At 43.6% G+C, this 14668-nt stretch overlaps 1 protein-coding gene across 4 annotated transcripts in view; it reads left to right on the top strand.

Moving 5' to 3' along the window:
* Nucleotides 1-14668, top strand: part of TCF7L2 (transcription factor 7 like 2) — a 126475-nt gene that overhangs the window by 101839 nt on the left and 9968 nt on the right. For 3 of the 4 annotated variants that reach the window (XM_023729953.1, XM_023729954.1, XM_023729952.1), the window contains exons 3-7: nucleotides 1362-1464; nucleotides 3513-3599; nucleotides 8308-8433; nucleotides 9030-9189; nucleotides 9739-9846. In XM_023729953.1, coding sequence (XP_023585721.1) covers nucleotides 1362-1464; nucleotides 3513-3599; nucleotides 8308-8433; nucleotides 9030-9189; nucleotides 9739-9846 — 584 coding nt within the window. Of the gene's footprint in view, nucleotides 1-1361; nucleotides 1465-3512; nucleotides 3600-8292; nucleotides 8434-9029; nucleotides 9190-9738; nucleotides 9847-14668 lie in introns of all 4 variants that reach the window. The other variant, XM_023729951.1, reaches the window with a different exon arrangement.

Genomic DNA, 14668 nt, shown 5'->3' on the forward strand with positions numbered 1-14668 from the left:
GCAGCCTTTGCTCCCCCTGAATGAAGCCACACATTAGCTGGTTTTCACCAGCCTTGCCACCACTGAGCCCCCTTTGTGCTTGTGGGGACCAAGCCTTGCATTTGGATGGCTGGGGGAAGCCGGAGGAGGCCGCCAGCCAGCCCTAGCTCTGGGAGTGAATGGCAGCATCAACGTCTCATTTAAATAATGGTAGTACAGGGAATAGCTTTTAATGGTTATCGTAAAACATATGATTAACGTCTGTGGACTGTTTACTTTTCCTCTGCGAACATTCTTTCAAGTGTACAAATGGCTCGGTGTATGGTGCAAGCCCAGTTAATCTGTTTGGTCTTTGTAATAAGAGAGAAAGCGATGCCTGCATGAAAATGTCACCTAGGGAGACTTAATTTACAGATTAAAAACTTCCTGAATGAATTAAAAAAAAGAAACAGTTTTCATCTACGAACGTGCCCCTCAGTCCTTTCAATATTCTGGTTAGTTCCATGGTATTGTTCATTTTGCTTCCTACTTCAGCTGTGGGGATCATTTCCTCTCTGTCAAAATTGCTCCCAGCCTCTTGCTCTCTTAGAGTGGATCACAAGATGTGCTCTGTGGAATTAGTAAGTGCGCAGTGGCTTGTGCCTTCAGGCTTCACTCATGTGTGCCTCCAGAAGATTCTCTGCCTCATGAAGAGAGGTGGTACCTAGTCTGCTGGGGTGAATTCACATGGGTGACTCTGTCTTCCAGCAAACTAGATTATTCTAGAATCAAGCATACCAAGCCTCCAACATCTCCCATCCCTTCAGTTCTGATTCTACCCTGGATAAAATGTCAAATGGTATTTGGTCACTTTCTCCTACAATTCATCTTCTGAGGTGAGGGAAAAGTCTTCCAAAGGAGTTAGCTTTTTTTTTTAAAAGGCAAGAGAAACCTTTCAAAAGATGTAACTCAAAAAGTATGTTAGAAATCAGAGGAGTAACTCTCAGGTAGGAAGTCATTAGAATTTAAAAGGGCGAATTGACAAATTAGGAGGGCAAAGGGACTTGGTGTTAGTTGATAACCTACTATGTGTCAAGCACTTAACTTTTTTTTAATTCAAACCATCAACAGCAATCACATTGGCAGAAATACCTAAGATGGCATTTTCTGAGTCTGTCCAGTGCCACCACTGTATCAGTCCATCTAGAATGAGATAGTTTTTCAAACGAGAGTGGAGGAGAAATGAGCTGAAACTCACCAAGAAGTCTTATAATCATGAAAAGAACCTCATGCTAGAATTATGGAAGAGATATCTCCCTTCAGCCTTCCCCTGTTCCCATCCCCAATGGTTTCTCTTCCCTTCTGTCTCCCCTTTGTACTTAAAATGCTGCTTCTTCTCTCAGGAATCCCACGGCCTCCGCACCCTCCAGATATATCGCCGTATTACCCACTATCGCCTGGCACCGTAGGACAAATCCCCCATCCGCTAGGATGGTTAGTACCACAGTAAGGAGTTCCATTTTTTAATTTCCTTTTCGTTTTTACATGGGCATGCTTATTATTTATTCTGTGCATGTATGTGTATGCTTTGGAAGACAGGGTTGGGGAGGGAGGGCAGTGGGAGGGCGTGGGGAAGATGCTAACGTGTCCTGTGGGAAAGCAGGCAAGTCAATAGCCATTCAGACGGATTATGTAGGAAAAAGCGTATTGATACTTAGCCTTTGGAATGCACTGTTCTCAGAGGCTCCAGGGTCTACTCCATGGACAAAGGTGCCTTTAAGATACTTTGGGAATTTCAGAAGATTCTGAGGGTTTATGTCCAATGGAACTGATCATTGTTCTTCTGCTGCTGTTTAGAGCCCAAGTCTAGAACACTTGGCGCCATTTTAGAGCCCAGACTGGAATCCTGTCATTGAGCAAGGCAGCTGAGTCATCCCTTTTAGGAGTTGCATATGTGGGGGTAGGGGAGCGGGAACAGGAGCAACCTAGTTTTGAAATCCAGGGGTGGGAGTGGGGACTATTTTCTCCGAACCCCACAAGCCCTAGCCCCATCCTGACCCTCACTCCCAGGGTTGACAACAACAGTGGAAAGTTTTGTCTATTGAGAAGCTCCATGTTATTTAACCAGCATCTCTGAAATTCTTTACACTTTGAATGCTTTACCTAACTATGAGGGGTGGGGATGGGTTGGCTCAAACCCTCACTTCAGTATGTGGGGACTTCCTGGTGTCTCAGCCCCAGAGCCTAGCAGTGTCCAGATAATTCAACTGCCTTTTTCAATTTGTCTTTTTGTCACCCAGTCTTCTTTTTAAAGTAATATCACCCATTAACTGTCCTTAGACAACTTTAAAAATGTGTTTTGCAAACATAGTGGAAAGGCCTTTAATGTATAAGCACACAGTGTGTGTATATGTGTGTGTGTGTAATGTGTATTTTGTGGTTGTGTGTTTTCTGTATGTATTTTTCCATGTTTATCAGTGATCTCTGTTCTCTAAAAAAACACAGGATGATTTGTTGAATCCTGAGAGAAACAAAAAATCCTGGTAAAACCCTATAGTTTGAGTCTTGGGGGAACCATCATTTCATAGCCTTAAAGAATAAACTTTGAGAGTGATTCGCTTCCAGTTCTACCCTTATTTCTCTAGTGGAATAGATTCCATGCTTTAGGAAAAAAAGAGACAAAAACGCTTTCACTATGTAGTAACAAGACAGAATACCAACCCTAGGGGTAGTTTTCTGTTTATTTTTTAACTCCTTATTTTTGTTTGGAAAGGAGGCATGAACATGAGCTTGTGACTCATTTCTTCTGAAACAGGATGGGCCATTTCTTAAACAGTTCTCACTCATCATTTGCCCCACTCAGCTGATGGGGAGATATTTGAAGGCTCGATAAAAAGGAATAGCCAACTCAGACAGCCCTCTGTCAGAAAAAGTTGTGTGTCTTTCATGAGGATGCTGTTTTGCATGTTGCTGTATTTTTTAATTATTGTAATGAGGTGTGATTGTCCATTGGTTACCCACAATTCTTCTTGGGGACTCTCCCCCCCGGTAACTCTTGTCAACACTTGTTAATTTGACAAAAGGCTACAAATTAAGCTCTGTTAATTTAATGTTTTCTCACCAAGATCTAAATACCGAAAGAGGCCCAAAGCGCAACTGAAGTCCTTTGATTCACTGTACTTTATTTTGGTATAAATTTACATTCATTATTGTTTTCCTTTGGATGTGTAGCCCTCAATTAGCGTGATGGCTCCATTAAAGCAAGCGAGACTTCGCCTTTAATTATTACAACAAAACACCTAGTTTCAGCTTGGGGAGAGGGTCTCTATTGACATAAGCAGAGGTTATAAAATTTAATTAGCCATTCCTATCAGATTTATGGCATTCAAATTGTTCTGTGTTTCTTCCCTTTGATCCTTCCTGTACAATCCCCAAGATTTTTGTTCTAATCAAATGAGAATAAAGCTTACTGTGCGTAGACAACTTTTCCCTTTTCTTATTTTCCCCACTCCCACCCATTTCTGCTCTCTCACTTTTTATCCCCCTCTTTGTAGGCAAGGTCAGCCTGTGTATCCAATCACGACAGGAGGATTCAGACACCCCTACCCAACAGCTCTGACCGTCAATGCTTCCATGTCCAGGTGAGTCCCAGAACTGAAGCCTTCAGCCAAGGCCATGCATACCTTCTGGGGAGGTTCTCTAGACCTCTACCAGTTCATCAGAGATTGCCAGTACTAATGGTGTAAATGGTATAGCATTAGGCTTTACTCCTAGAATATACTGAAACATGGCCCTGGATTTCCAAGGTAGGTGATGTGATGTCTTTTTAGGTACAATTTTTGAGTCAATTTAAACTGAGCAATATTTTTATAAAAATTAAGGAGGCGAGAAGAAATAGACACGAGGAGGTTTTTTTTTTAAATCCAGTATAAATTTTACACTTAAAGAACATTTGGACTAGGGCTCAGTAGCCACATGTGGCTGGTGGCTACCACAATCGGCCTGTGTAGCTGTAAATCTTTTAAAAATTAAAAAACTCATATCTTTTAAAAATTAAAAAATCTTCTGTTGTTAAAAAAGCAAACAAGTGTGTATATACGTTCATATATGTTTATATGTATATATAAATGTATATACATACATGTACTCATATGTATATCTACATCTTTCTAATCCCCGTATTCTCCATTTCCTATCTCTGATTAATTCTGGCTAATTTTTCAGGGACTGCTAGTTTATTTACAAACTGGTTGGCAGCAGTATGTTTAAGTAGTCACTAATTGTTCCTAATGATAGTTTTATTTTCTGTTCATCTGATTTTCAGTCAAGTTAATTAAATCGGTGGAGGTTTAGACTTTCCTGATGGGCTGAAGCAACTAATCCATTTTGATGATGGCACATAATTAAATTAGCATGCATTACATGGCAAAGATGCTGTCCCCGGCCTCCTCCCCCAATCTCTGTGGCCAACATGGGAAGCCCAAGACCAGAGGAAGGGTTGGGAAGACAGGCCATGGTGCCCTTGTCTTTCTTACAAAGTGATTTTGTGGGGGAGAGAGGGAGAATCATATTCATTAATAAAAACAAACCATAGCATATATAATATTTGCAGTTATTTTATCATGTAATCATAAAGATGTATTTCCCACGTATGCTAAATCATCTATATTTCAGAATCCACACTGGTATTGGTTAGGTGAGAAAAACACTTGTGTGTTCTCCCCTCAACTGCAAAGAGGAAGGTTACATTCATTAAATAACATCATCACAACCTTGTAAGGCATGTAAATGAATAGGGAGTCTTCCAGGAGGAGAGTGGCATCTGAGCAACTTAGAGTCCACAGCGCATCCTCCCTGCATCCCAGCATCTGTCTCACGTACCCGCTTATTTTTCATGTTTGTGTATTTGGTGGATTCCAGAGGTTAAAAGCAGTGAAGTAATCGCAAGATAGGGCCTGGGGTTAAGCTTATCAATTGAATTATCATTAGGAGACCAGTGGATGCTTTATAGGTGGGCAGGGAGGTAGAAGGGAGGAAGGGAATGGTGGGAGGAAAGGTGAGGGGCGCAAGGTGCAGGAGGAGGCAGCCGATTCCCCAGGTAGGCCTTATGAAAGGTAGCTAGTTATAAAGCATATACAGCAAATTAAATACATTATTGGGGTAATGGGGCGACAGAAGTATAGGTCTATTATACTTATGGCAGTCATAGGAAATGTAGGCAGCTTGCCCTGTTCCAGAACACCCTTTGATATTCATTCTATTCAGCAGCGGGGCCAGGACTTCTCAGAATTAAGTGATGGGTCATTATACTTTAAACACCATGGAGAAGGCTAGATTGGCAATTAAACAGCTCTTGCTGACACTCACTTGTGCCACCCTGTGACCCCCTTTAGATTGAGATGTTGGAGCTCCGGGCCCTCAGCCTGCTAAATTGGTGCAAGACTCTTCTCCTGACGAGAGCGGGCTCTGAAATCTGCCGGCTTCAAAGGGAGTGAGATCATGTATAAACCATAATGTGGGTGCACCGTGGCTCACAAAAAATAAGGCAGGAAGAGATGAAATGTTACAAGTGCAAGGGGGAAAATGAGAGAATAATGACAAATCTAATGCAACTCAGAGCAGGATGGTTGCACGGGAAAATGCATCCTACTGCTCGTGCATAAAATCAAGGCCGGCAGATGACATCCAGTTAACAGAAACATGTCAGCAGTGAAGCAAAGTGAGCGTGAGTACGAGAGAAGCCCCTGAGACAGCCAGAAACAACAATTAGTTGTCCTTAACAAGTTAAGGTTCATCATTATATTCTGGCTTGGAGCCATAAAAGCAGATGGGGGTATATAACGAGCTGCTTAGAATTTTTAGGGTGTTTATTGCATTTCGTGGAATAGTTGTCTGCAGAAAGGAATTTCTTAAGCAAAGGTATGCATACAATCCACACCCACACCCATCCACACCCACACCCACACCCACATCTATAGCGTATTTCTCTGCTGTATGTGTTTCAAATGTGTGAATACAGATGTTAGGTATATGAAGTTAGAAGTGTTGGGTCTTGGTGGCTGCACTTGAAATTATTCACCACCCCAAAATGTACTCAACCTGTGGTGTCTCTCCGTGGTATGTGGTGTACGCAAGCTCGCACACATGCACACAGAGCTTTTGTCTCTCTCCCTCCCCCCCGCCCCCCATGTCTGTACACATATTCTCATTCTGCAGGAAGGGAACATATGTATTTGAGGAATGTCAAGCCTTTAAAATTCACAGTAAAAGCTGCCACTCCACCCACCGCTTCACCCAAGGGCTTCCAAGAACACATGTTCTTAACTTATGTTTCCTCCAAGGCCTTAGAGCAAAGGGAAGGAACGAGAGTAACCCAGGAGCCCTGGCGCCTCCCAAGGGCTTCCTTTTCTTTTCTTTGTTGGGGGGTGGGGCGGGAATGGGAGTTGTTTGTTTTATCTCTCCTCACCCCCCTTTTTTGGACACTCTAAATGAACTTAGATGATTCTTTTTTTTTTTTTTTTTTTAAACATGCTGTTGCTACCAGACTTTGAACATTGGCTTTGATTTTTTTTGTTGTTGTTTGTTTCTAAAAGATTATTAACATGACCGGAGTACTAACATCACACCTAAAAACTCCTAATTTCTTATCAGCCAAATGTCATAGTTTGAACATTGGCTTTAATTTTAAATGCAAAAGAAAGACACACAAGAGGACCCCATGGAGATGTAATTTCCGAGTCAAGTATCCCGGGTCATGGTGCCCCCTTCAAAACTCTGTCTTCTTCATTGATCTTTTCTCTGTTGATCTCCGTAGATGTAGTTAGTACCTTAATGTTTCATCATTTTCCAAATTAACACTTGTTACATTATGTCCACTTATGAAAAGAGCCCCATAAATCAATGCAGGATCCTTTTGAAATAACTGTTATGATAAAAACCATCAGTAGTACCTCTAGTTCCCATACACGGCCCTATATAAGATCCAGCTGACTCAGCTGAAAATAAAGACCCTCCAGAATCCTTTAAAGAGCATATGGTTATTCCTGGGAAGGCATGTTGGGCTGATTTTGGTTGGGATTTGTTAAGAAAGCATTGCAAGTGTCGTGATCTGGATTCCCCTTCACCTGAGCAACTGCCGAGTCCACTCACTGGCATAACCTGGCCAGGCTGGAGCAGGAGGCTGCCATTGTCTTTTTTTTTTTTTCCAAGCTTTCTACCCACTGTGCCCCTCACCCTAATTTTCTCTACAGAAGTATTAAGCTAGTTGAAGAGGAATGATTGATTCTTCTAACCTTGTATAAATCATGGTGACTCCAAAGCATATCAGAAAACGTGAAAGCTGTTTGTCAAGTCCAGTCATCAGTTTGCAGATGGGTAGAGAGTATCTTGAAATGAGCTTTTTATATCCTGGCAAATTTCCAGGGCTGGGAAATGCCTGTTCAGGGCCGAAAATGGGTTTCAAAGAACTTTGCTAAAAATAACCAGCACTAGATTAGAAAACAAACTTTACTTTTCTTTGCTTACAATTTTCATAATCATTTAGAAGGCCTTTTAGTTCATAGACAACATGTTATTAAGTAAAAATGATTCAGAGATCCTAGAATTGTTGAGCTGGAAAAGACATACAAATTGAATTTGAAGTTTCATTTTTGCATGTATGAAAGTACTGCTTTCCTTGCTTCTTTCCATAGTAAGATACAAACTTATTAAAAATGTTAGTGATTTAGGATAAGAACCAAAATGGAAATATTGGGATTTTCCCCCATCTCTCTGCCTCACTCTTCATTCCTGTCAAAACGGTAGGACCCAACAGCTAAAGAAAAATAAAAATTTTATTGCATCCATCATCACCAGAATGAGGCCTAATGAGGCGTGCCCAGCATTGTCAAAAATCTGTGTCTACTTCAGCCACATTAATATTTTATTTAGCTGTCGATATGCAACAAAAGATTTCTCCTTTCATTCTGGAACTGATTAGGACTTAGGAAATTGTCTCCTTAGATGCCACTAATAATGGCTCAAAAAGAAAGTGGACGTGTGATTTCCAGCAGGTAGTCTAAGCATGCTTTTCCACCCAAGTACATCAGTTGAATTTGTCTTTTGCTAAAGATGTTAAAAATCGTAATGTCTCATGTCAGTAGCAATAATGAAAGGGGAAGATTAGCTTTAATGACATTATGAGAATCATTATGTTTAATTTATTGCTAATTAATGCTGACAGGTTTCATATGGCTTTGGGCTGCTTTCATGTGAGTGTTACGTGCTGTTTTTTTTTTAAATTGTGTGTACACATCCCTCCCCATTCATTCATTTTTATTCTGACGATTTACACAGCTTTCTGTCTTCTAGGTTCCCACCCCATATGGTCCCACCACATCATACTCTGCACACTACCGGCATTCCCCACCCGGCCATAGTCACACCAACAGTCAAACAGGAATCCTCCCAGAGTGACGTCGGCTCACTGCATAGCTCGTAAGTTTTGCTCTTATCGCTTTCTTCTTCCCCAGAGGGTCCAGCAAGCCCTATAGAGCAGCCGTGGCTGCAGGGGCTGGCTCTTTACCTGAGGTTGACCCGGCTTGGTTTGAGTCCAGTAAACACCCAGCCCTTGTGGGATTCCTTCCTTACAAAGAGGGAGAAAATGGATCATGGCAGAGCTTTACTGATTGCGCCTACCGCAGGGTAGACCGGAACTCCCTTTTTTATGCACTTGGATGGACTAGGATTTGCAACTACTTCCCTGACCCCTCACCCCGTAATGGAATGTCTGGTGTTTTGTTTTGAAAGAACAAGAGACGCCTCTCAAGATGGAGAAGGCGACCATGTGCTTTCCCCTCTGGCTTGGGAAAATTGTATATTTGTGAAACTTGAGGAAGTGATTCCTCCACCCCCTCCCCAGGCTATTTTTGTTCCATTTTCCAGGGTGGAGAAGACCAAAAGTGGAAGCAGGGTTTTTATTCAAAACTGCTAGGTTTGGGTGTGAGGAGCCGGGTGAGGGCTCTCTGCCCGGGAGGAAGTTGGGCCACGTGACCCTTTACGGGGTTGTGTCTGTCTGTTTTGTCTCTATCCAGAAAGCATCAGGACTCCAAAAAGGAAGAAGAAAAGAAGAAGCCCCACATAAAGAAACCTCTTAACGCATTCATGTTGTATATGAAGGAAATGAGAGCAAAGGTCGTGGCCGAGTGCACGTTGAAAGAAAGTGCAGCCATCAACCAGATCCTGGGTCGGAGGGTAGGCTCACTGCCGTGGGAGAAGGGGAAAGCATGGGCGATGATGTCGCCGTGTGGGGTAGAAAGCGTCCCTGTCTCCACTTGTTTGGAGAGCCCTTTCAGCCCCATTCTGACTCCTTCAGTGGCCTTCCTTGAGTCAGACCGGGAACTCTGCATTCCGATAACATTCAGAGCAACACAACCAAAACCTTCCGTCACCCCTAGAGAGAGAGAGGAAATGATAGGATATTATGACAGTATAAATGACAAGTCAAGTTTTTGCCCGCACACTCGCGTTAATGCCCAAAAGCAAAAACCAGGTGCCATCGAGTCAATTCTGGCTCGAGCAAATGTGTGTCAGAGTAGAACTGTGCCCCATAGGGTTTTCACGGCTGTGACCTTTTGGAGGCAGATCGCCAAGCCTTTAATGCCAGAACCTGGCAAATTGCCAGGATCAGCAGATCACATTTCTGGATGGAATCACCCGAAAAAGATATGCTGTTATTCACTCCCTGGCCATAGTGTGTTTGTGACATTTTTGCATGTCTGTCTCCTCCCTGTACCCCCCCAGTGGCATGCACTGTCCAGAGAAGAGCAAGCGAAGTACTATGAGCTAGCCCGGAAGGAACGACAACTCCATATGCAGCTCTACCCTGGCTGGTCTGCACGGGATAACTACGTAAGTGGGTCCCTTTCTCAGGACTAGTCTGTACAGGTGTATTATGTGTCATATGGACAAAGAGAATGGTAACTGCCGACTTGCATCAGGCGCTGAAACCATGTGGCCTGCCCAGTTCCAGGACTGTTAGCATCTCGCCCAAGCTCTGGACTGAAGGGTCTTGTCTTGGCCTCCAGCTTGGCTCCATTCAGCATTGCCATCGTTCCTCAGGGAGGTCAGAGGAGGCTGGTGTTCCAGGTTCCAGCTTGGGACTGATGAGGTCAATTTGGGGCTGTCCACACCTCCTTGTCCACATCTTTGAGAGCTGTGGCTCCAGGATTTGCCCAGTGGGGCTCATGAGCACCAGCCCAGCTCTCCGTGCTCTCCATCGGTGGTGTGGTCTTACAGGGAAGACTAGTAGGTAGTGATAGAGAGAGTTTGATTCCTCAGAGGTCTTCCAGCAGGGTCTTCACCCTTAAGAGGGAAAAACAAAACAATCACCTTATGATACCATAGCACAGTCCAAGTGGGGAAGCCTGTATTGTCCTAAAAGGGGCATATCCATTAAAGTAGCCAGTGGGAGTTGTTCTTTGGCAGGATGGATAGGATATCAGGGCCCAGCCAGCGTAGGGCCTTGGTGTGTGTTATGTGATGTGTGTGTTCTATGCTTACTGTGTTGGCCGCCCCATTTGCCTAATTTCCTCTCCTGGTTTTCAAGAAACAACAATAGGATTACTGTTTTCACTAGTTGCTGTGGTTGTGACACTTGAGATCCTTCTTCTCCCGTCAGCTTGCTATCCTTTTTGGTTAGAGACCTCTGTGAGTTCCCACCATTGTCACCATTATCACTTATTCTGCATTTTGCACAGTAGCTTAGTTCTGGACTCTCTCTACTCTCTAGATGGATGAAATGCCTCTTATTTTGCCTGACAATTTATTGCCTGGCACTGGGTTTTATGAAGTGATTTTACCATTGTCTGAGTTATCTAGTGCTGCTATAACAGAAATACCACAGGTGGATGCCTTTAACAAAGAGAAATTTATTCTCTCACAGTCTAGTAGGCTAGAAGTCCAAATTCAGGGCGCCAGCTCCCGGGGAAGGCATTCTCTCTCTGTTGGCTCTGGAGTAAGGTCCTTGTCATCAGTCTGCTGCTGGCACTACTTTCTTGGTGGTACAAGGTCTTTCGGTCTCTCTGCTCACTTCTCTCTTTTATATCTCAAAAGAGATTGACCCAAGACACAACTAATCTTGTGGATTGAGTCTGGCCTCATTAACATAACTGCCTGTAGTCTGGCCTCATTAACATCATAGAGGTAGGATTTACAACACATAGGAAAATCATATCAGGTGACAAAATGGTGGACAGTCACACAATACTGGGAGCCATGGCCTAGCCAGATTGACACACATTTTTGGAGGATACAATTCAATCCATAACAACCATCGACTCAGAGAAAACTCTCTTGTCTTAAGGTCAGTCAGTGACCGTCTTACCCCTTTTTTTGTGGTGTCACAGAGCCACGGGTGATTACTTTGGCATCCCATGCTCTTCTCACCTGGCCCTACTCTCGACATCGTCTGTGCTGAAGCTCTCCATGTTCATGGGTTGGGGCCCATGAAATTATTAAACTGATTGTGAACTTACTGTGCACAGGTATTTTGGGCGTTCAGGGTGAAGTCAGATCTGTGTCTCACTCTCTCAGAACTTACCATTCATCAGAAAGTCACAAACATCTGCATGGACATGTAGGCCCGAACTGAAGATTACTTTCTGCTTATTCTGACCAGCTTTTTCAAGTCTCCTTCCTTTGTATTCTCATACCTTAAAGCACATGCTTGCTGGTCTGCCCTTTGGTGTATAAGTGAGGGAACATGGAGAACAGAGACTGGCAGGCTTGACTCCCATGTCCTCGTCACTGCCCCCACCCGTCTCCCTCTAGGTCCCACCACCCTCAGTTGCCAGTGTCAGCCTCTAGACTGTACCCCTCCTGGGAGTTGAAACCAGAATCAGTGCTAGTACCTCCTGAAGTGAGTGTCCGTGTCACCGGCAGGCAGACACAGGGTCTTAACTGCTTGGGACCTTTTCCATCTGTCCCCAGCATGTGTGCAGTAGGAAACCCTGTCTTCCAGTGTCGAAAGGAAGAGCATGAGAAAGTCAGTGCTTTCCCACAGGCTTGCTGCTCACCCTCACCTGGCCTCAAGGTGGAGCTTCCCAGCAGCAGGTAGGCTCTGCAACCCCTGCACACACAGCCGTGCCATTTCCCTACAGCTGCTCTCCTGGTTTCCAGTTAGAAGTTCTTGGAGTTCATCTCTAGCTTCTGCCTTCTACAGATCTAATCTTTGAGTCATCTAGAATGGTGCCCCAGAGAGGAGTCAAGCTATAGGTATCATATCCCCAGTAGATAGATTGGGTCATAGCAGGGGCTTCATGTACAGCTGCACAGGCTGTGTACTGCACAACTCTAGGGTGTACCATTCACACTGTGGTCTGTGTGAATGCTGCCCCCGGACTTGTGCAAGATACAATCTTCACAAAAGTACAAGGCAGACTTTCTGATTGCGCTTGGCTTACCTGGGAGTCGTTTTGACGTAATAATGCCTGAAGCTTTTTGTGACATGCTTTCTAGGTTTCAGAAGGCCAGTGAGGCAGTTGAAATGATGTTAGCTGAGTTTTACATTGGGAAAATGTTTGGTATGACACGGGAACTCTTGATAAGACTTGAGAGAAAGCATAGAAGTGGATCTGGATTTAAGAGTAGAAAAACTTGTAAAAGGAAGTGCCGGATTCCTATTATGATGACTCATTACACATGGCTAGGAACATGTGTGTGCGCTCTCTTTCTCCCCTTCTCTCTCCACCTTTCTCTCTCCTTCCTTCCTTCCATATTCCAAGGAACAGTCTGTAGGGCAAGAATCAGAGAATTGAAGCTTTTATGGATTTGATTATAGTAGGACCTTACTGGTATCTCTTTTTAACTGCCTTGACTTAGTAGTTTCTACAAATTGCCTTGATTATAAATTCCGAGAGGTTCTTCAAGAAAAGGTGTTCTGTGTTAACCTCATGCCTCTTTAATGTTAATATTTTTCCAGCCACGTGTTGATGACACAGGTCTTTATATTGCTACCTTAGGAAAACAGGCTTGAGTAAAATAGTCACATTTGAGTAAACTTGGCACATTCTAGAACACAAGAAAAACATTTTGATACCATAGTGATACCCAGTCTCTCTGGCCTTGTTCTAGGACTTTTTTTTTTAGCTCTTCCAGATTAGATAAAGGATGTAAAATTCAGGCCACTTGTGTATCTAAGTTGGTTTTTGATTTCCTTACCCTCATATATTAGGCTGTTTCTTTGTTTCGATACGTTTAAAGAGGTAATGGAGTGGTTGCCTTCCTTGAGCCCATCTCCCTCTTCACTATATAGTGTTCTTTGAGTTTCTTCATATGCCTTTCCTATTAAAACACAGCCCCTGTCCTCTAGAAGCCTTTAGTCTAAACGATAATTTCCTCAGTCACGAGCATCTCAATTACATATCCTCAGCTGACAGCTTCCCATGGGCAGAGGAATTTTCAACTGCCTTTCAGAATATATTGTAAGAGATTGCAAATGGGTGAACACTGTCTTAAAGATAACTTTGAAGTCCTTGGATATATGAATGCTGACACGCCTTGAAGTTGAAACGTTTCTGTGCCCAGTTGAGTTTTGACTGCAGGCTCCTAAATAAATTGAAACTAGACCCTCCAGGCAGCTTCAACACAGCCAGGGGACACGTTGCTGCTTGCCTGGGGGAGGCACAAAGATGGGGTGCTAAAGGCTTTTGAGATGTGTGCCTCATCGGAAGGCACACAGACTCCTTTTTTTTTTTAAATTCATTGTATACCAAGGAATATAAAATGGTTCAAATAGAAGTACTGAACTGAAAGCCAAGGTAAATTTCCCAGGTGGCGCTGTCCCTGAGACCTGAGAGAAAAGAGATGCTTCTCTGAAGCAGTTGGCTCTCAGGCTCTTGGATGGAGCTACAACTGTGTGGCATCTCTGCCTTGAGGTTCTCCTTGTTGTTTGCTGTTGTCACGTCAGCCTCTGACTTATGGCAACCCCCTGCACAGCGAACCATTGTGATCCATAGGGTTTTCACTGACTGATCTTTGGAAGTAGATGGCCAGGCCTTTCTTCCTAGTTCGTCTTGGCCTGGAAGCTGCGCTGAAACCTCTGCTACAACATCATAACAACATGAAGCCTCCACTGACAGATGGGTGGTGGCTGCATTTCAGGTGCATTGGCTGAGAATTGAACCCGGATTTTCCACATGGAAGGCGAGACTTCTGCCGCTAAACCATGGAATGCTTCATGAGGTTCTCCTTAGAGGGCCTCGGGGGTTCTCAAGGTTTTTTTTTAACCTGTCTTTGTCCTTTTGTGTTCCAGAATTGATGTTAGCATACCATGAGACTCTTTAGGCAAAGATAGTCTTATTTTAATATTCTGAAGCAAATGGAAATGTAAAACATTCCTTTTGTTTGTGAGGCTAACTCTTATGGGTAGTGTTGGTGTTAGTGAGGCTGCCATATAGGAGGATCAGGTTGGAGACTGTGAATGACTCCATGCAGTTCATCACCCTTACTTAAAAAGAGTTTCCTTAGCGGGTGAGACGTTAAATATGTAGGCAGTGCAGCCTAGTAGTGACGAGCACCGGCTCCGGAACCAGGACTGCCCAAGTTCGCATCCTGGTCCCACCACCTGCTAGCTCTGTGGCCTCAGGAAAGTTATAGAACCCCTCTGTGCCTCATCTGTAATATTGGAATAGTGATGTTGAGTAGATTGTTGTGAAGATTAAATAAAGCAATC

Source organism: Trichechus manatus, unplaced genomic scaffold (genome assembly GCF_000243295.1).
Source record: "Trichechus manatus latirostris isolate Lorelei unplaced genomic scaffold, TriManLat1.0 scaffold00031, whole genome shotgun sequence".
Classification (NCBI taxonomy): domain Eukaryota; kingdom Metazoa; phylum Chordata; class Mammalia; order Sirenia; family Trichechidae; genus Trichechus; species Trichechus manatus.